Consider the following 21,593-nt stretch of genomic DNA (forward strand, 5'->3'; position numbering starts at 1 on the left):
TTCAATTTTGTGAATATATTTTACTCCCCAAATTTTTAATTTCATCCTCCTCTCATTCCCAACAGCAACACGAGCAAAATTCAGTTCTTAACCCCAAAGCCAAATATTCTTAATTGTCCCATATTAACCTTTGTAGTAAACCTTTGTTTTTCTCAGAGCCTCAACACAGTTGTTGGTTTGAGATTTTTGTTCACCCAAATTTTGAGAGGGGAGAAGGGGAAGAACGAAGAGGTGGTGATGTCAGTGGCAAAAATCTCTCATGTGAGATTTTTGGGAGTAGATTTACCACATTCCCCGACTACAGTAATTACTGAGTGGATGTGGAAATTCCAGACAAAAGTTTACACATTTAAGCAAAATTACTATGTAGAGCAAAGATACAATTATTTTTAAAATGACTAGATAGATAGAAGATATAAATAGATATATATTATGAACATACATGTTTCTGAATTAGAGATGTCTTTGACCTTCCATTTTCTTTTTTGATAAAGCCTTGGTTAGTTTTTAAAACCAAAGATTTGTCACTTAAAACCTCCACAGATTGGCTGAGGAGTCACCTCCCATAGGCTACATTTTGTGTTTAATTTTTCTTTTAAAATGGCATTTAAAAATGCCATTCACTTTGTAGTCATCAATCAAGTTATTCTTCAACAATTTCTTAGACGTGTCTAGAAATATTGATAGTCCAGGTGCCAGTAACATGACATTTAAAAAATGAAAATCAATGATTATTTTTTAAAGCAGATGAAAAGTCATATATGTGTGTGTGTGTGTGTGTGTGTGTATAATCATATTGATATTTGTTATGAAATGATTCTGTGTTTGTGAAACTGGCTATGCCATGTGATGAAACTGTTTCTAAGGAAATAGCTCATAATCCATGGTCAACATAAAAGAAAATTACAGGTGTAAGTTAGACTTGATGGAGAAACTATTAATTTCTGAATTTAAAAACATAAATGTCATAATTACTGAAAAAAATTTAAGACATGAAAAACTCTTTTACAAACCCAATAAATGTTATCATTGACTTTCTAAAATATGCTAGGAGCTACATAGACAATATAATTTTAAACTTCCTGCTTACATAGTTGAGGGGGAAGGTAAGGTGAAGAACAACCTTGTATTGGGTCTTTTGCCTTTTGGCATTCTGTCTGGTGCACTGCAGAAGAGTCTCATGGAAGAAATACGGCTTCCTGTGGGTTTTGAAGTAGAAGGGTTTGCAGGTGTCCGAAGAGAGAAATAGTGGCTGCTGACATGAGGAAATGTTCTAGGTACAGGTAGGATTTCAAATGAATGTCATTGAACTATCTCCATGGAAACCACAAAGCCATTTCTCTTGGTTAGAGAATTGTGCAACATTCCCTTGAAAATAATAAATCATAAGAGAAGTATCTTCACATGAGTCAGGGATGGTTAGAGCAGGCAAGGATCTTGAGCTTTCCTTTGCGTTTTGGGAGGATCCCAAATAAACTCTATCATTTAAGTGGATCCACTGCTAGCAACTTCCCTGCTTAATCTCATCAGCATCTAGAACAAGGCATCTGGTCTCTGATTTTTCCTGTTGTATCTGAAGAGTCATCAGCCATAGTCCTTTTCAGTAGATGCAGGGAGGAACAGCTGAGTGCCAGCAGCTCCCTAAGAGCCCTCTTCTATTCGAATCTATTTCCCTCGCTGTTCTCTGTCTTCTTTCTCTAAATAATACAATCTATGAATAAGACTTTGCTTAAGTAGACTATCTTTCCAGAAGACCATCTCATAGGGGAAGGGGCTCTGTGGAATTCTTGTTTAAAATAATACCCAACAGGCCATCTTAATGTTTCTGTTACTCTGTAAAGCTCCTGGGAGGCACTTTTTAATTTCCTGGCAAGTACAAGCTTCATTTCTCAGGCCATGCTGTCAGCCTCACTTGCAGTTGTCTGGTGTGCCCAGTCTCATTTCCTCACCAGATACACTTTCTACCATAACTCACACTGCTTTCATGCAATTTCCCATGGAAACCCGATGTTCCAGAAGGATTCTGAATCACTTTAAAGATACAGTGAAGAGAGCAGATGCTGTGTAAGTGAGTTTCCCACACATCTTTTCTTCTTACCTATATGGTCTTATAAAGGGGACTAAAGCAGAATACAAAGATAACGTCTCTGGAGGAATTTGAAAAGTATGTTCTAATCTTATGGGGGTCCAGATCCTCCTAGATAAATAACCATATTGCTAGGGATAATTAAAGTTGACTTTCTACTATTCTCTTCCTTTGTCCAGCACCCTTTCTCCATGTCTCTAATCAACCCAATTCAGCCGCTGATTTATCTCTATAGAACTTGTATTTGTGAACACAATGAGAAGATGCACCAAGGAACTAGACCATTGGTTCCAATCTCTAATATTCTACCATATGCTTCCACAAGTAGCTTTTAATAACATAGTCTCTTTTCTTCATTCTGGAAATATGTCCACGTTAGCAGTAAAAGACAATGTGGTGCTACCTTCCCAGTTCCCTCCTGTACAGGTGGTGCCACATCTACTGGTCACTCAACATGGAACCTCAGAGGGCATTCAGGGCTCATCAGCTGCTCACCCCGCCATCCAACCAATCACTAAATCTGTCCCGTTTACCTCTGCTTGAATATTATTTTTTCTTACTTTCTCTTCCCATTGTACTACTTTAGGCATTCATCATCTCTCAGCTGGATTTTGAAACAGCTTTAGCCTTCTCTACTTATCCTCCACACAGCTCCAAGACTCTGAGAGGTGACACATAGTGTCTGCTAAAATGTTTGTCAGGACTTCTGCATTTTGAGATTAAGATCTGTCTCCTCAGCATAGATATTCCAGCATCATTTCTCCGTGTGTGTGTGTGTGTGTGTGTGTGTGTGTGTGTGTGTGTGTGTGTGTATATAAAGTCTATTTTTAAAATGAGAGTGTCGAGCACATGTATAAGATTTTTTTCAAACCAAGAATTCAAAGGGGACATATAAAGAACAGCAAATACCCCTCCGGTGCACATTCCTAGTCTTCCTTATACTTATAAGATATATTAACTGCTACTCATCTCTTGTGTATTCTTCCAGAAATTGATAGTGCATATACAAACAAATATCTACTTATAGAGAGACTTCTTTATACACAGGGAAAACATTCAATAACATTGTCAAATACCTTGCTCTGAGCACTCAGTCTGATTTCTTGACAATCCTCCCTGTGCCCTTTAAGTTCGCATAATAGAAATTACCAAAAAACTCCATGCTGTTTTAAGGTCAACCTGCATATGCCCCTGCCCTCCCCTTACTTGAGAAGTTCTTCTGATTTGTAGGCTATACACAGTTGCTAACTAGTATTCCTCTTTATGACTTATTCCTGGCATTATACAATCCTATATACCCATACATCGATCATAGCACCTGCCACATGGACAAAGATAACTATGGATGTTTTGAAATCTTCCAGTAAGAAAAATCTTCATCCTGACATTAGAGACTTTAAATCACTTTTTTTCTTTAAAAAAAAAAAAAACAACAACTGTAAAGTCCACAAGGGCAGCATGCGTATCTGTTTTATTTGCTAGAGTAATTGAATGAAGGCTCTTGGAAAATTGCCCTTTAATCTTAAATTCACAGTACGATAACAGGTTTTACTGGAAACATGACAGACAGGGGCAGATACCTTTGTTTATTCAGCGGGGGTGCAGCAATGAGGATTATAAGGGAAATGTGGGCTCGCTAAGGACAAAATAAAAAACAAAAAACTTTGACTTTGACTTGTGGCCAGCCCTTTTTCTAAGTTTTCACTACTATGTGAGTCAATTGTAAAGTTCTTCTTAAGCATAGCTGCCAAATGCTGAGTAATTGATTCCTAAATGCTACTATTAGCCTCCTTCCCTCTCAATAGACAAGTCAAGGAACTTTATGAATTGTACGATATTCTGAAAACAGGACTCAGAGCTCTCCCACTTTCTACAGACTCAGAGCTCTCCCAGTTTCTAAGGAGAAACTATGTAATAACAGTCAGTCAACTAAAAATACATACAATTCATCCTTCTATTATTTTCAAGTATAAACATATCGTTTAAACCCCCTAAGTTAATTGAAAACATTTGAACCATTCATTTTTCTTTTAAAACGTTTTGATAGAGAGGAGGAGAGCAAGATGGCGGCCGAGTAACAGCTTCCTTGCATCTGGGCACCATGAGTCCGGGGAGATAGGACTCCAGGCATCTCTGGCTGGTGGGATCTGCCTATCATCACCCCTGCGAGGATACAGAGAGTCAGCGAGAGACTTCTGGACCCCAAGAGGAAGACTAAAACAGTGGAAAACCGGCAAGTGGTCGCGTGTGTTCAATCGGTCTAAACCCGCTGGCAACTATAAGTTCAGTAGCAGCGAGACTGCAAACTGGAAAGGCCTTACCTGTGAACTGTTCTGGTGTCTTTGGACTTGGCACTCAGTTGAGCTGCCTTGGGGAGAGCCCGGGCGGGAATGCGGAGAACTTTGGCTATTGTCTGGGGCCAGAGTCTGAGCCGCTGAGCCAGACGGAGCTAATAGTGTTTAGCTGTGGGCCACAGGGAGCCATTGTGAGTGATCTGCCCCAGCAAGATCTGCCCCCAGGGTCACAGAGCTAGAATCTGGGTGGGTGCTGGTGAACCAGCACTGAGTAGCCTAAGGGTGGGGTCTGAGCCACCTTCCAGCCCTAACCCTCAGGGGCAGAGTGAGACCGTTTTGGCACACTGGGTAAGTGGACAAGCACTTTCCTGGAAAGGCTTCTGCTCAGTACGTTTACAAGTTCAAAGTGCCTTTTAAGTGGGCTGAAGAGAGATTTAGGGTGTCTACCTGCTGGGGTTTGAGAAATCAGCAGCCTTCAGTCATATCAGAACTGTGATTAACATCTCATACCCTAGAAGACCACGTGTTGCCCAGACAATATTCAACAACATATACATACTGCTTTGTTTTTGGTTGTGTTTTGTTTTGTTTGGTTTGGTTTGGTTGTTTTTTTTTGTTTATTTTGATGTTGTTGATGTTGTTTTGTTTTTTAATTTCAACCTTTTCCGTACAGATCTTTTTCTTTATCAATATTTCTAGTTTAATTATAATTTACCATTGCTGCCTTGTTTAATAACTATAACTTCATTTTTGCTACTGTTTATACCGCTATTACTTGGTTTTTCACCCAATTTTATCCCATAATGTTTTCTGTTTGCTTGTTTTGGTTTGATTTATACCATTTTTGTCTTTCCTCTCTACTTGATGGAGGAGGGGTACTGTGTCTGATCAGGTTACCAAAGAGCTACTGACCTCAAGGGAACTACCCAACTGGGCATCCCCAGAAGGTGGTTTTTTTTTTAAGGTTGTGTCAAAGTACCCTACTGTACACCTATATTGCTCTGTCTCCCTATTTCTGTGCCTATCTTCTTTTTGTCAATATTCCTTTTACCCATCTCCTCTCCTTTCTCTATTTTTTTTTCTTTTCACTCAGTCCTCCTTTCTTTCATCCCTTTATTGCTCCTCAACTTTCTCACCCTTCTGATCCTGTACCAAAAGAACTCATCGAACCCTTAGTCCACAGGCACGAGAAAAGAGGCAGTGAAAGGAAAATTAGGGCAAGGAAACAGATAAAAGAAATCACTCATGAGGAAGAATCAGCAGAAAACTCCAGGCAACATGAAGAACCAGTCCAGAACAACCCCGCCTAGGGACCATGAGGTAGCTACTACAGAGGATTCCACCTGTAAAGAAATGTTAGAAATGACAGAAAGGGAATTTAGAATGCACATGATGAAAACAATGAAAGAAATAATGGAAATAATGAAGGAAACTGCTAATAAAGTGGAAAATAGCCAAAAGGAAATCCAAAAACAAAATCAAATAAGAGAAGAACGATATGAAGAATATAAAAAGGATATAGCAGAGCTGAAGGAACTGAAAAAGTCAATTAGGGAACTTAAAGATGCAATGGAAAGTATCAGCAACAGGTTAGACCATGCAGAAGAAAGAATTTCTGAGGTAGAAGACAAAGTTCTTGAGAAAACTCAGATAGTAAAAGAGGCAGAAAAGAAGAGAGAGAAAGCAGAACGTTCACTGTCGGAATTATGGGACTTTATGAAGCGTTCCAACATACGAGTTATAGGAATCCCAGAAGGGGAAGAAGATTGCCCCAGAGGAATGGAACCCAAACTAGAGAATATTATAAAAGAAAATTTCCCAAATATCACCAAAGATTCTGACACACTGCTTTCAGAGGGATATCGGACCCCAGGTTGCCTCAACTCTAACTGAGCTTCTCCAAGACACATTGTGATGAACCTGTCCAAAGTCAAGACAAAAGAAAAGATTCTGCAAGCTGCCAGGAGTAAGCGCCAGTTGACCTACAGGGGCAAATCCATCAGAGTTACCGCAGACTTCTCTAATGAAACTTTCCAAGCAAGAAGAAAATGGTCATCTACATTTAATCTACTTAAAAAGAACAATTTCCAGCCCAGAATTCTGTACCCTGCTAAGCTAAGCTTCTGAATTGATGGAGAAATCAAATCATTTATGGATATACAAACATTGAGGAAATTCGCCACAACAAGACCAGCTCTACAGGAAATACTTCAACCTGTTCTGCACACTGACAAACACAATGGATCAGCAGCAAAGTAAGAACTCAGAAATTAAAGGACAGAACCTAACCTCCACACTGACGCAAAAGATAAAACTAAGCAATGGACTCTCACAAAATAAGACGAAGAGAATACTACCACACTTATCAATTATCTCAATAAATGTTAATGGCTTGAATTCCCCACTGAAGAGACATAGATTGGCTGACTGGATTAAAAAACACAAGCCATGCATTTGCTGTCTGCAAGAAACACACCTGGCTTCAAAAGACAAATTAAAGCTCCGAGTCCAGGGTTGGAAGACAATTTTTCAGGCAAAAGAGGAGTTGCAATCTTATTTTCAGATTCATGTGGATTTAAAGCAACTAAAGTCAAAAAAGACAAAGATGGACACTTTATATTGGTCAAGGGAAAAATATAACAAGAAGATGTTTCAATTCTAAATATTTATGCACCCAATTTAAATGCTCCCAGATTGTTGAAACAAACCTTACTCGGTCTGAGCAATAGGATACCTGATAATACCATAATAACAGGGGACTTTAACACTCCTCTTACAGAGCTGGACAGATCTTCTAAACAGAAATTAAACAAAGATATAAGAGTTTTAAATGAGACCCTAGAACAACTGTGCTTGATAGACACATATAGAACACTCCATCCCAAAGATAAAGAATATACATTCTTCTCATCACCCCATGGAACATTCTCCAAAATTGACCATATCCTGGGACACAAAACAAATATCAACAGAATCAAAAGAATTGAAATTTTACCTTGCATCTTCTCAGACCATAAGGCACTAAAGGTGGAACTCAACTCTAACAAAAATGCTGGACCCCACACAAAGGCATGGAAATTAAACAATCTTCTGTTGAATAACAGATGGGTGAAGGAAGAAATAAAACAGTAAATCATTAACTTCCTTGAGCATAACAACAATGAAGACACAAGCTACCAAAACCTGTGGGATACTGCAAAAGCAGTTTTGAGAGGAAAATTCATTGTTTTAGATGCCTACATTCGAAAAACAGAAAGAGAGCGCATCAACAATCTCACAAGCCATCTTATGGAATTGGAAAAAGAAGAACAATCTAAGCCTAAACTCAGTAGAAGGAAAGATATATCCAAAATCAAATCAGAGATCAATGAAACTGAAAACAAAAGAATCATTCAGAAAATTAACGAAACAAGGAGTTGCTTTTTGAAAAAATAAATAAAATAGATAAACCATTGGACAGACTAATGAGAAATGGAAAAGTAAAATCTCTAGTAACCTCAAACAGAAATGATAAAGGGGAAATAACAACTGATCCCACAGAGATACAAGAGATCATTTCTGAATAGTACCAGAAAATCTGCCCAGAAGTTTGACAATGTGAAGGAAATGGATCAATATTTGGAATCACACCCTCTCCCTAGACTTAGCCAGGAAGAAATAGAGCTCCTAAACAGACCAATTTCAAGCACTGAGATCAAAGAAACAATAAAAAATCTTCCAACCAAAAAATGCCCTGGTCCAGATGGCTTCACACCAGAATTCTATCAAACCTTCAAGGAAGAGCTTATTCCTGTACTGCAGAAATTATTCCAAAAAACTGAGGAAGAAGGAATCTTCCCCAACACATTATATGAAGTAAACATCACCCCTGATACCAAAACCAGACAAAAAGGAGAATTTCAGACCAATCTCACTCAAGAATATAAATGCAAAAATTCTCAACAAAATCCTAGCCAATAGATTACAGCTTATCATCAAAAAAGTCATTCATCATGATCAAGTAGGCTTCATCCCAGGGATGCAAGGCTGGTTTAACATACGCAAGTCCATAAACGTTATCCACCATATTAACAGAGGCAAAAATAAAGATCACATGATCCTCTCAATAGATGCAGAAAAAGCATTTGATAAAATCCAGCATCCTTTTCTAATTAGAACACTGAGGAGTATAGGCATAGGTGGCACATTTCTAAAACTGATTGAAACTATCTATGACAAACCCACAGCCAATATTTTACTGAATGGAGTAAAACTCAAAACTTTTCCTCTTATAACTGGAACCAGACAAGGTTGTCCTCTGTTACCTTTACTATTCAACATAGTGCTGGAAGTTCTAGCCAATACAATTAGGCAAGACAAGGAAATAAAGGGAATCCAAATGGGAGCAGAAGAGGTCAAACTCTCCCTCTTTGCTGACGACATGATCTTATACTTAGAGAACCCCAAAGACTCAACCACAAGACTCCTAGAAGTCATCAAAAAGTACAGTAATGTTTCAGGATATAAACTCAATGCCCACAAGTCAGTAGCCTTTGTATACGCCAATAACAGTTAAGATAAGAAGCTAATTAAGGACACAACTCCCTTCACCATAGTCTCAAAGAAAATGAAATATCTAGGAATATACCTAACGAAGGAGGTGAAGGACCTCTATAAAGAAAATTATGAAATCCTCAGAAAGGAAATAGCAGAGGATATTAACAAATGGAAGAACATACCATGCTCATGGACGGGAAGAATCAACATTGTTAAAATGTCTATACTTCCCAAATCAATCTACCTATTCAATGCCATTCCTATCAAAATACCAACATCGTACTTTCAAGATTTGGAGAAAATGATTCTGCATTTTGTATGGAACCGGAAAAAACCCCGTATAGCTAAGGCAGTTCTTAGTAATAAACATAAAGCTGGGGGCATCAGCATACCAGATTTTAGTCTGTACTACAAAGCCATAGTGCTCAAGACAGCATAGTATTGGCACAAAAACAGAGACATAGACACTTGGAATCGAATTGAAAACCAAGAAATGAAACTAACATCTTACAACCACCTCATCTTCGATAAACCAAACAAGAACATACCTTGGGGGAAAGACTCCCTATTCAATAAATGGTGTTGGGAGAACTGGATGTCTACATGTAACAGACTGAAACTGGACCCACACCTTTCCCCACTCACAAAAATTGATTCAAGATGGATAAAGGACTTAAATTTAAGGCATGAAACAATAAAAATCCTCAAAGAAAGCATAGGAAAAACACTGGAAGATACTGGCCTGGGGAAAGACTTCATGAAGAAGACTGCCATGGCAATTGCAACAACAACAAAAATAAACAAATGGGACTTCATTAAACTGAAAAGCTTCTGTACAGCTAAGGAGACAATAACCAAAGCAAAGAGACAACCTACACAATGGGAAAGGATATTTCCATATTTTCAATCAGACAAAAGCTTGATAACTAGGATCTATAGAGAACTCAAATCAATCCACATGAAAAAAGCCAACAATCCCATATATCAATGGGCAAGAGACATGAATAGAACCTTCTCTAGAGATGACAGACGAATGGCTAACAAACATATGCAAAAATGTTCATCATCTCTATATATTAGAGAAATGCAAATCAAAACAACCCTGAGATATTATCTAACCCCAGTGAGAATGGCCCACATCACAAAATCTCAAAACTGCAGATGCTGGCGTGGATGTGGAGAGAAGGGAACCCTTTTACACTGCTGGTGGGACTGCAAACTAGTACAACCTTTCTGGAAGGAAGTATGGAGAAACCTCAAAGCACTCAAGCTAGACCTCCCATTTGATCCTGCAATCCCATTACTGGGCATCTACCCAGAAGGAAAAAAATCCTTTTATCATAAGGACACTTGTAGTAGACTGTTTATTGCAGCTCAATTTACAATTGCCAAAATGTGGAAACAGCCTAAATGCCCACCAACCCAGGAATGGATTAACAAACTGTGGTATATGTATACCATGGAATACTATTAAGCTATTAAAAAAAAATGGAGACTTTACATCCTTCGTATTAACCTGGATGGAAGTGGAAGACATTATTCTTAGTAAAGCATCACAAGAATGGAGAAGCTTGAATCCTATGTACTCAATTTTGATATGAGGACAATTAATGACAATTAAGGTTATGCGGGGGGGAGGAAAATCAGAAAGAGGGATGAAGGGAGGGGGGTGGGGCCTTGGTGTGTGTCACACTTTCTGGGGGCAAGACATGATTGCAAGAGGGACTTTACCTAACAATTGCAATCAGTGTAACCTGGCTTATTGTACCCTCAATGAATCCCCAACAATAAAAAAAAAAAAAAAAGTTTTGATAATCCAAGACGTCATTTGTGTGTGAGTTATTTGGAGGGTGCTGTCAGGCATTAGGGAACCTGCCAAGACAAAAAAGCACCAAAAACTGAGATAACTGATACTAAATAATCTGTAGTTAATACAGACACCCTGGTTTTACCACTCACTCTTCAGACACTTCATGGAAGGAGTTTAGGTAGGTTAGGCAGTTCCTTTGGTATACCCAGATCTTGAAATACAGTTTCCTTCTGTTTTACATAAAGTATTAAAAAAAAGTTGTTAGTTTTGTGGTAAAGGAACAATATTCCCAATATTAATGCAAAGGATGGCACCAGATAAAAATACTTCCAATTTGATCTTGGCTTCAACATTCAATACGATATAAAACACTCATCAGTCAAGTCTCATTTTGAAGATCATTGAGCCTAGGGTCTTGGATGCTGTCTTTGCATATGTATTTATGGAAGAAAAACTTGGATGATAATGCTATGACTAATTAAAACAATGATTCAAGAGGCCCTAGACTGCACACAATCATTATTTCAGCATTCCCTGGAGATTACTGTAGTTTGCACTCAGTCGGAATTCTATAAATGCTTGTTGATTGACTCACCTATCAGGAGAATAAAATGAAACAAGACGCAGCCTAAACAGGGAATAAGATGGACAGAATTTTTTTTTATGGAGTCTAAAATATTTAAAAGTTCAAGATTATTGGAAAATATTTAAAATGTAAAGAGATTTAGCAATCATGTAATTTACCTTTATTTTACAGAGGAGAAACCTGAGGTCCAGAGAAGTCAAATTCAAGATTTGAAAACTAAATAGTAGGAATATTTTATTTTTTGCTAGTAGGCAGTTAGGAGCCAGACCCTGGAAAGAGGCTGTCTGATTTCAAATCTTGGCTCTGCTATTCAATAACTCCATATTTCTGAGTGAGTTATTTAACCTTGCAATCTCAGTGACTTCCTCTTTCAGCCTCAGTTTTTCAGTCTTTAATGGGGGAAAAGAAGTGCACAGCCTTAAGGAATAAATAAGCTATTACTGTAAAGCACTTGATAACCATACTTTGCACACGGAAAAGGTTCAATAAATGTTACTATCTATTTTCATTGTATCATACTCAGTCTGGTCCTATAATCCTAAAATCACAGGCTTTCAAATGTAAACTCAAACTTTTAAAAATCTAGAGAGGCTTGCTTTAATGTGGCTTAGAGTATAAAAATATCTTTCTGTTATCTTCAGTCAGGCAGAGAAGATTTTCCTTTCTCAGCCTCTCCAGATGGTATAATATTGTAACCCAGTACCTAAAAGAAAGACCAGGGTGATTACTCATGTAAGAGAAAAGCGTTATTTACATCTTTATTTAACTGCTGATATCTGCTCCTGCCTTTAAATGGCACTGACCTATTTGCTCTGTTTGCAAAGGAAATTCTATTATAACCTCAGAGCATTTACTGACAGCAGCAAGAGCATGTTTAGGCTATTTTACAAAGCCATTGCTAGCTCCTTGGTGGGAGAAAACAGTGCAACATTCTCTATTCTGAAGAAGAAAAATCATAGGTGTTCCATAAAGCAACAGGGTAGTATTTTTGAATTACTAAGCTTGGTAATATCTTTATAGCCATCACTTAAGATTGGCTGATTCATGGGTAATGACAGAGTTATGAAAATAGATTATTGGTTTAGGTCAAGCCCCATCATCCAGGCTCTTGCCTTTAATCGCTTATCACCCATTATCAAATTATTTTTTCTTTAGAGCACATCTACCTGTTTAACAACCTGGAACCTAACTTGAAACTTAATTTGGAATCTTGAAATAAAAAATTATTATTTTATTAATAAAACTAAATCTTAAAATAATATACTATAATCTTGATCCTGAAAGTTCTGTATACACACCAGCAATCAGAGAAATACAGAATGCCAGGCCTCACCCCGCACCTCTGACTGGAAGTTTGCATTTCAACAAGACCCCAGAGTGCTTCAGGTATTCATTAAAGATTGAAAAGCAATGACTGAGAGAACTGGGTGTGGGGAGCAGGATTTTGACAAGTAGTTACTGTTTTGAGTTACCATAGTGATGGCAATTAGACATAACTGAAGTGGGTACCAGAAACCTCCAGAATCAAATACTAAAATAAAAACAGTGGGAAAGAAAATAACAACAGTGGAATTTAAATGGACACTTGGTAAATTACATTTGTTTTTCTTAGAGCACTATGTATAAAATTGGCTCATTTTAGTTTCTGTCTGCGTTGTTGTTAACTGTAATGCCTATGAGAGCACTCACTGTTGCACCCACCCATGCCTGAATGAAGGAACGAAATGATGAATCCATAAGAGCTACCTCATGCTGGGGGTGGCTTGGAATCAGTTCATGCTTAGTGTCAGGACTCATTGCTTACAAAGTCTTCTGCAGTGGTCACTTGGACCATTGTGTCTTCAGCCGGGATCAGAAAGCTGTGTGGTTGGGATCCCCACTTGATGATCAGGATCCACCTCTTGAATAAGTAGGAACAGCTAGAATACGAGAGTTCAACTACTTGTCTGCAGGTAGTTAATACCTTGTTTCCCAAACTGTTGCTCAAAGAGAACTGGCCTACTACTATCTGTGTTTTACGGGACTTACAGTAGCAGATGTTAGTGGTTACTTTAAGGACAATTTCTGGGAGCTTTTGTCTGTTTTCTCCAGCTGCCTCTTGTTCATCTTTAGTCAGTCCTCTGTGTGTGTGTGTGTGTGTGTGTGTGTGTGTGTGTGTGTGTGTGTGTATGGCTTGGCAAAAATTGTTAAAAGAGAAGGCTTGAAGGGTTTAACATACAACAAATGGAACTCATGTCGTTTTTTAAGATGAACATTTAGAAAACAACAGTATGTGATTGTTATTGCATATACCATATATCCCATGATGACAGAAGAAAAAAAAATCATTCCTAATTTAATCAATATTACTTCCTGGAAAGAAAAGTCTTGTTCCCAAGTATATATTCTTTCTCCATTCTTTGGAGTTTTTTCATTCTCTGCTCAGAACCAACCAGAATCTCCTGATTGTAGAGATTCTTGACTATAAAATCTCCTTTTTCTTTCTTAATTTGGTAAAAATACTTTATGTCCTGGAGGACATGAATCAGAAAATATTCCTAATGTGTATTAGTATTTAAAACAGGCAATTCTATGAGCCAATCTGTAATTATATTTTACTTGGGAAAACAAAGGACAAAAATAGAATCTATTTTTTAAATCCATTAGCTTATGGCACAATTACCATGTCATTTTCCCAGCCATGGAATGGTCAATAAGGATAATGAATACAAATGTAAACATGAGCAACATTTTAATAATAGATTTAACTTGCATTTTCTTAAATGCTAGTGTTATTATATTAGTGTCCATCATTATTTTTTGTTATTTTTGATAAAAAATATCCTATTATATAATCTCAAAAGTTACTACCTGTCAGGGTACTGAAACACGCTTAAAATGAAAAGCAACAAGTCTTATTTCCAGTGGACTTTCAACCCTACTTGTATTATCTAAAAATCAAGGCATATTATAGACATATATCTCAAGTGGGATAACCATGCAGGTATTGTGTATACAGAGCCCTCAATTCTAAAATCATTCCTCTTTAGTTCTCTTTTTCTTGAAGCTATTTCCAATCCATTTATTTCAGTTCTTTGCCATAGATGAAAGAAGATGAAAGCAGCTTTGGGTCCTGTTGGTAGTTCTCAATCAGAGGAGAAAGAATGAAAAATAAATAAATAAAGGTTTATTATTCTTCAACTTTCAGTGGTTTATTTTTTTCCCATCATGACTCTTATACCATTGTGGAAAATTAATGGTTATTTTAGTGGACTATAAATTTCAAAGGTTTATCAGTTGAGTGGATATTTTTGCAAATTAAAGTGTATAGACAGAATGTATAATCAATTTTTAAGAAGAAATGTCCAGTGGTATTGCAGTTAAAGCTTATGCATAAAATCAGTGGGACCATGGATTATACGGAGATTTTTGCTTACAGTGATTGTTTTGATTAACAGCAACTTCCTTATTCAATTCAATTTAAAGAAAAGCTGAAAAGATGTGTGTTAATATGTCCAAAATAATTCATTAGTATATATATATTTTTTTAATTCTGAAATGCATGATTTTCTATACAGCAGAGTAGACCACTGGCAAAGCCTACATGAATGCTTACTGGGTATAAATATTAATGCTTGAAAGGAAAATATTATCATCATTTACATACATGATAACAACTTGTTAAACTAATTCCTTGTTTAATTTGTCTGGTCACATTGGCATGGATTGGGCATGATCTGTGTATGTGCAGGTAATTACATTTCTCAGAGTGTTTGTAAACAGTGTGGCTTCGGTAGCTTTGTAGTATTAACATATATGTAAACAGAATATAATATCAGTCTGTTAAAGAGCTTTGTCAAGTCAGAAAACATTCATTGTCCATTAAGTTTTAAAAACGGAGTTTCTTTTTCCAGTACAACAATCAGGGACATTTTAAAAGAGTGTTTTAAATAAGCTCTCTAAGTTGCGGTGGGTTGCAACTACAAAATGCAGAAATTTAATAGTCATACGTTTTATTCTAATCCTATTTAATAAGTTATAGATATATTTATTTCCTCCCTGATATAACATAAAATAAGAAAAGAAAACTTCTTAAACTGGAGCATACTGGAACACAACGACACACTAGAAATGAAATGACAATTCCATAGCCTTTATGGCTACGGAGTGCTAAAACCACAAAAGGTTTTAGTCTTTAAATTATTCAGGATACCTAAATTTCTTCTGCCATAATATTTTTTCACAAGTGGAATAAAAATGGCATTTTGCTCACGCAGATGGAGCTGTTCCCTGGGTGGCTGATTCTAGGCAAGCAACAGGCTTTCCCCCCCTGCCTTAACAAGAAGCAACAGTTAGAAACTCCAACAAGAGACCTCGCCAGTGTGGATGGAAACAGGCAACAGCGACAAAAGGTGGCAGCTATGATTTCAATCCATTTGTAACAGCTTCAAAAGAGAGGGGAAAAAATAAGAAATAAAAGGATGTTGACCCCTCTGAAAGGAAAGGATTGTGCTATTATTACCACCCTCTTTCTCTTTCAGAATTCCTTAAATCATCAGGCTTTTTTTTTTTTTTTAAGCACGCTAGGGGTTCTAGAATAAAAGGAGAAATATAACTCAACCCATTTTGTTTCTACTTAGAGCTGCAAGATGCAGCGAGACAAATTCATCAGCCTCCACACGAGAGCATCAAGCGCCTCCCGAGGAGCAGAGGAGCGCTCGCCCCATTAGCAAGCGTGGACGGTGTCAGCCTGTTGCTCTTGCCACACCTAGAGCCCGAGCCTGAGCGGGGAAGGGGCTAGGGACCCTCGGACCGTGCGCTTGGTGGCGGGGCCTCCGTGCGTCCAGGCTGGCAGCCCGTGGGGGCCGCGGGGCTGCAGGAGCCGCGCGCGGGTGACAGCGGCCACCCCTCGACGGTGGGTCCGGGGACTCCCGGCACAGGCCGCCGCGCCGCCGGCAGGGGGTGCCCGGCTCGTCTGAACGCGCAGGGAACCCGGCGAAGTAACGCTCAGACTCCGCCCCGGCCGATCCCCGGCGCAACAGTCCCCGGTCCTTCCCCAAATAGTGGCGAGCACGTTTCTCCCCGAGCACCGCAGTAGGCCGTGTGTGTTGAAAATACAAACCCGGGGCGACCGGGTGTGCGTGTCGGAGTGGGGAGCGCGCGCGGAGCGGGACCCTCGGGCCGGCGGCGAAGTGACCGCTAGTGAAACGCAGAGGGCACGGAGACCTGTCCCTTTCCATCTGCGTAAGCCGAGCCGCCGGGCCCGTCGGGAGGCCACTCACCATGTTCACTTCGGAGACCATGTCTATGCTGGCGACATCGATCCGCATTCCGACGTCCACTGGGGGCCCTGCCGGGGAGGCCAAGTGGGACCATGTTGAGTACAGGTTTTTTTGAGTGGCAGTGGGCCGGGGAGGGGCGAGGGGCTTCGCAGCCCCGTTACATTTTGAACGGGCTCCCTCCCTACTCCCCACCCCCCTTGCAGGGGACAGCCTGGAAAACAGGTGTGGGCACACGCGTGATGCAGTGACTATGCGGAGGGTGTGTCGGACCGAGGGAAGGTCGGCTCAGCCCGGGGTCCAGCCACGAGACTGGGGGTCCGGGGTGTGTGTGTGTATGTGTGTGTGTGCAGGGCGCACTGCACGCTTACGAAAAAGACATGATTTTTTTTTCTTTTTTGACATTTATCTTTGACAGAAAAGGAGAAGTAGGGATGGGTTACAGGTTGAAAAAGGATGAAGTATTACCTCCAAAGTCCGGCCGCAAGCGAATGTCATATCCCTTGAGCAATCTGTCCACGGTCTCTTTCACGTAGGACATGTTGCTGGGTTCATTGGCGCTGAAGGGAAGAAGTAGGAGCTGTATTCAAAATGAGCCCAAACTGCGAGCAGACATAAAAAGATATAGGCACACCTACCCCCAAATAACAAGATATATGCTCCAGCAGGCATGTAAAAGAAAAACACCAAGAAAAAGGAGAGAGAGAGATTCAACAACAGCAGCTCACCTGTGTGCACAACAGACCATGGCAATCATCACAGGGAACGAGAGAAGCCCCAAACTCTCTCGATTTTGTACTGTCCACATTACTAACTCTAATTAAAGAATTGTCTTTTCTGCGAAGATTCAAGGAATGCAACTTAGTCGGCGGCTGGGCAGTAATTCCCGAATGGACCTGCGCATGCGCAGAGAGTGCTCACTACCAAAAGACACCTTGCGCCTAGCAAACAATATTCCTAGTGGAACAGGCAACAGATTTCAACCCCTTTAAAGTTCCTGTATGGGGTACTCCGCGTCCTCTGGGTCGTCAGGGACAACCTGCTGTTTCCACGCAGAGGATGCTACGTGCCTGTGTATACGGAGCTTCCTTCGTGCCTGGGAGGTTGCTATGTTCGTTTCCTTTCTGCCCTCAACCTGATTTTTATTATTATTTTTTTAAGCTGAGCTTTCAGCGATCTGGTGGCTAAGGCCGCCAGTGATTGGCATCTTTGGTTGACAGTCACGGAGGTCCTAGAACAGGGTGTCGGGAGGCGGGGCTGTTCTCGGATCACTTGGGGGAGGGGAGCTACTGGGGGTACTGGGGAAAGCAGAGAGGCGCTGCGAAGATGGGAAAGGCGAGAGGACGCCCGGGAGGTGTCCGAGGACCCGGAAACCAGGTGCCCTTGGGAGCAGCGGTAGGACATCCTGCTGGCTGTAGACTAGACCTTCCCGGTGGGAGGCCGCAGAGCGGGGCGGGCCAACTTTTCTCTCCTCCCCGGTGACTGTTTCTCTCCCACATAGGAAGCGAAGCAGCTTTTTCTAGGGCCATCCACCGCAGCCCCACTTTTTCTCTAGTTCTAGTAAGGAGAACCTCCATCAGTTGTCAGCATGATAGCTGGTGTCCGCGATCCCCCAAACAGGAGCCTGCAAAGCCCAGAACCTAACCTTTGATACTCCATTGAGTTGAGATTCTGAAGGAGCAAGCATTGTTTGAATTAAATTCAGTAAATGCAATTCTATAAAACGCATGTTAGGCTGGGAGTTTGTTGGTTGGTTAAACAGCATATATTAATTAGTCTATGTGGTAGGCATTCTGAGACCCAGAGCTGACTTACAAGACAAAGGCTCCTGATCTAGAAAAATTCAGACTAATGGGAGGGAGAGGCAGGAACATAAGTAAATGTAATGTATCTCTAGCTAGTCTACAGAGTGATGGGAGGGTGTTAGTTCTAACAGAGAGGGGAAAAGATGATTTCCAGAGGAGAAACTTGGACATGAGAGCCTTTTGGCAGAGCAAGGAGGAGGGGCATTACAGAAAGAGGAGCCCCATGCGCCTAATCCTACAAATTTGAAGGAAAATAATCTGTCTGGGTAAGTGAACCCAGAAATGACTGGTCAGATTACAAAGAGACTGAGGCATGGGGGTGGCTGGGGGTGTGAACGGAAGTCGGGGCCACACTGTTTAAACAGTGCATTCAGGCTTCTGGAAATCAGTGGAGTTTTTAAGTAGGGATGCTCAGGGACAGAACATTGTGGTAGAATAATCATGTTAAGAAAAATTAACATTTTCACTTGCTGACTCCGTGGCAGTATTTGTACATAGAGTGCCTCATTTAAACCCGATAACAACCCAAAGGCGGTATATATTAGTTTCGTTTTATAAATGAGGACACCAAGACTAAGTTAAGGTAATGTAGTTGGTTTTATATCAAACAACTAATAAATGGTGGAATCTGCATTTCAACCAAGACTCTACAGACCTAACTCCTCATCTATGCTGTGAAGTAGAGGCCACAAGAGAAATACTAGGAAAAACGACAAAAAAGGAGAAAGTTTATTAAAACACCCCAGGTAAAAAGAACTCAAGCCAGATAGTGTTCAGCATGGAGAGGAGATAGTAGACTAGCTTTTCAGAACTATAATAGGGAAATTTAATAATTGGAAAGATCCAGATTTGGGGACTTTTGGAAGGTGCCTACAAACTGTGCGACCATTTACATATGTGTAGAGCTTGAGATTCTGCAGATAAGTTAATTTTCTCATTTGAGCCTAACACCTAGCTTAAACATCAGGGCCCTTTTTCTGGGGAAAAAAAATGCTATTAATTGGGTTCCTTGATTTTCTTAAAAATATGTCAACTCTACTTTATAGCTCATTTAGATCTGATTTTATGGGCAACAGGGAAAATTGATTTATGTTTCAGACCCATGCTGTGCTGCACAATTCTGTGCACAAGTCTCACTGTAGGAAATAAGGTGCATGGAGATGTAGTTCAATTCATTTGTTCGTTCATTTATTCCTCAAAATATTTATTTAAAATTTACTAGATTTCAGACATCATGCTTAGAGCTGGTGGTACAACAACCAACAAGACAACATACATGGGCCAGGTGCGGTGGGCTCACACCTGTCATCCTGGCACTTTGGGAGGCCAAGGTCAGCGGAGTGCTTGAGCACTGGATTTGAGACCAACCTGAGCAAGACCAAGACCCTAACTCTACAAAAAAAAATGACAACACACACAGTCCCTTTCCACATGAAATTTGTCAGTGAATTCATCTATTGGAGGTTGCAAACTGGCAGCCTTGCCAATCAAATTCAATAAATAAAAGAAGCATTTGCTTTAGTGTTCATCAAGTATAGAGTTTTTTAATTTATATAGTATTTTTATTGGATGTATAGTTTCGGTTGATCATAAACCCCTATAATTCTTTTTGAATAACAACTCAGATTTTAGACCCTGGTAGCATAGATTTTATTCTTGAATTAAGGAGGACTACTGTGATTTGTTGACACGAACACAATGGTTTAGCATGCCCTAGCCCAATTCCACTGAATTTTGCTTTAAAATTATGCCTCTGACTTACATGAAATAGATACTCTAAGAAATCATAGTATGTTCATTATCACATTTGTTTTTGAGATGCTGTAGAGGATGGAGTTCACTGTGTCAGTTAGTATCTGATGTATGAGGACTTGTCTCTGAAAAATTCTCCCAGACTAAGAGTACTCTGAAAATTGTCTTGTTTACTGAATGGCTTATATCTTATGGGCAATAAGAACCTCAAAATGTATTAATTTATCTATTTCCCTTGGGCACTGAGGATGTTAGAATTAAATATATAAAGTCAGTTTTTGCATTATGTAAGATGTTAGTGACCTGCATTTTGATATATTACATATCTTCTTGATATCTAAGAAATCTAAATTTAATTTTACTTTGTCACACTTTACTAATTTAAAAACAGATATATTACACTGAATATATACAGTTTATAAGTGGTTTTGAATCATTTTGTAACTAAGTAGGAAAGAAATAATTTAAAAACTAAAACTAAATAAATAATTGAACAATTTAAAATCATCAGATCTGTATGCATTGTGGGATTTTTTTAATTTTTAATTATTATGGGTAAATTAAAGTTGTATATCTTTATAGGGTAAATGTGATGTTTTGATACAGGCACACAATAGGATTACCCTATAATCAAATCTGAATCATTGGGGTATCCATTGCTTCAGTCATCTAACATTTCTTTGTGTGAGGAATATTCCAATTCCACTCTTTTAATTATTTTGAAGTATGCCTTAACTTAATTGTTAATTATAGTCACTTTATTGTGCTATCAAATATTGTTCCTTATCCCTATTTTTGCATCCAGTAACCATCACCACTTTGTTTCCCCCACCCCACTATCATTGCCAGCCTCTGCTAACCGTCGTTCTACTGTCTCCGTGAGACCAGTTGTTTTTAATATTTAGGTCCCTCATAGGAGTGAGAACATGAGAGATTTGTGTTTCTGTGTTTGGCTTATTTCACTTAACATATTGTTCTCTGGTTTCATCCATGTTGTTGCAAATAGCACGCCTTCATTCTTTTTATGGCTACATGATCTGCCACCGTGTATGTGCCATTTCTTTATCCATTCCTCTGCTGATGGACACTTAAGTAGATTCCGTATCTTGGCTACTGTGAATAGTGCTGCAATAAATGTGAAAGTGCAGATAGCTTGTCGGCATACTGTATTCCCAACCTTGGATGCGTACCAAGCAGTGGGGTTGCTGTGTCATATGATAGTTCTATTTTTAGTTTTTTGAGGAACTTCCATATGGTTCCCCATACTGGTCGCACTCATTTCCATTCCCACCAGCAGGGTGCTAGTGCTCGCCTTTCTCTACATCCTCATCAGCATTTGTTATGGTCTGTTTTTAATACAAAAATATTCTAACTGGAGTGAGAAGATATCTCCTTGTAGCTTTGATTTCCATTTCTCTGATGATTAATGATGTACAACATTTTTTCATATACCTGTTGGCCATTGC

General features: G+C 39.4%; 1 protein-coding gene and 1 long non-coding RNA gene across 2 annotated transcripts in view; one reads left to right on the forward strand and one right to left on the reverse strand.

Moving 5' to 3' along the window:
- The window catches only part of GABRB1 (gamma-aminobutyric acid type A receptor subunit beta1), a 499,704-nt gene extending 481,943 nt beyond the window's left edge, over positions 1-17,761 (reverse strand). The window contains exons 1-3 of the mRNA XM_053578133.1: positions 17,299-17,761; positions 17,039-17,130; positions 16,574-16,641 (exon numbers count right to left, since the gene is read on the reverse strand). Of these exons, the coding sequence (XP_053434108.1) occupies positions 16,574-16,641; positions 17,039-17,130; positions 17,299-17,378 (240 nt within the window). The 5' untranslated portion in view covers positions 17,379-17,761. The remainder of the gene's footprint in view (positions 1-16,573; positions 16,642-17,038; positions 17,131-17,298) is intronic.
- A 90-nt stretch (positions 17,762-17,851) lies between these two features.
- LOC128576113 (uncharacterized) overlaps positions 17,852-21,593 on the forward strand; it is a 38,645-nt gene continuing 34,903 nt past the window's right edge. Inside the window, exon 1 of the long non-coding RNA XR_008377243.1 lies at positions 17,852-17,965. This is a non-coding gene — a long non-coding RNA (uncharacterized LOC128576113). The remainder of the gene's footprint in view (positions 17,966-21,593) is intronic.

This window comes from Nycticebus coucang, chromosome 23, assembly GCF_027406575.1.
Source record: "Nycticebus coucang isolate mNycCou1 chromosome 23, mNycCou1.pri, whole genome shotgun sequence".
Classification (NCBI taxonomy): domain Eukaryota; kingdom Metazoa; phylum Chordata; class Mammalia; order Primates; family Lorisidae; genus Nycticebus; species Nycticebus coucang.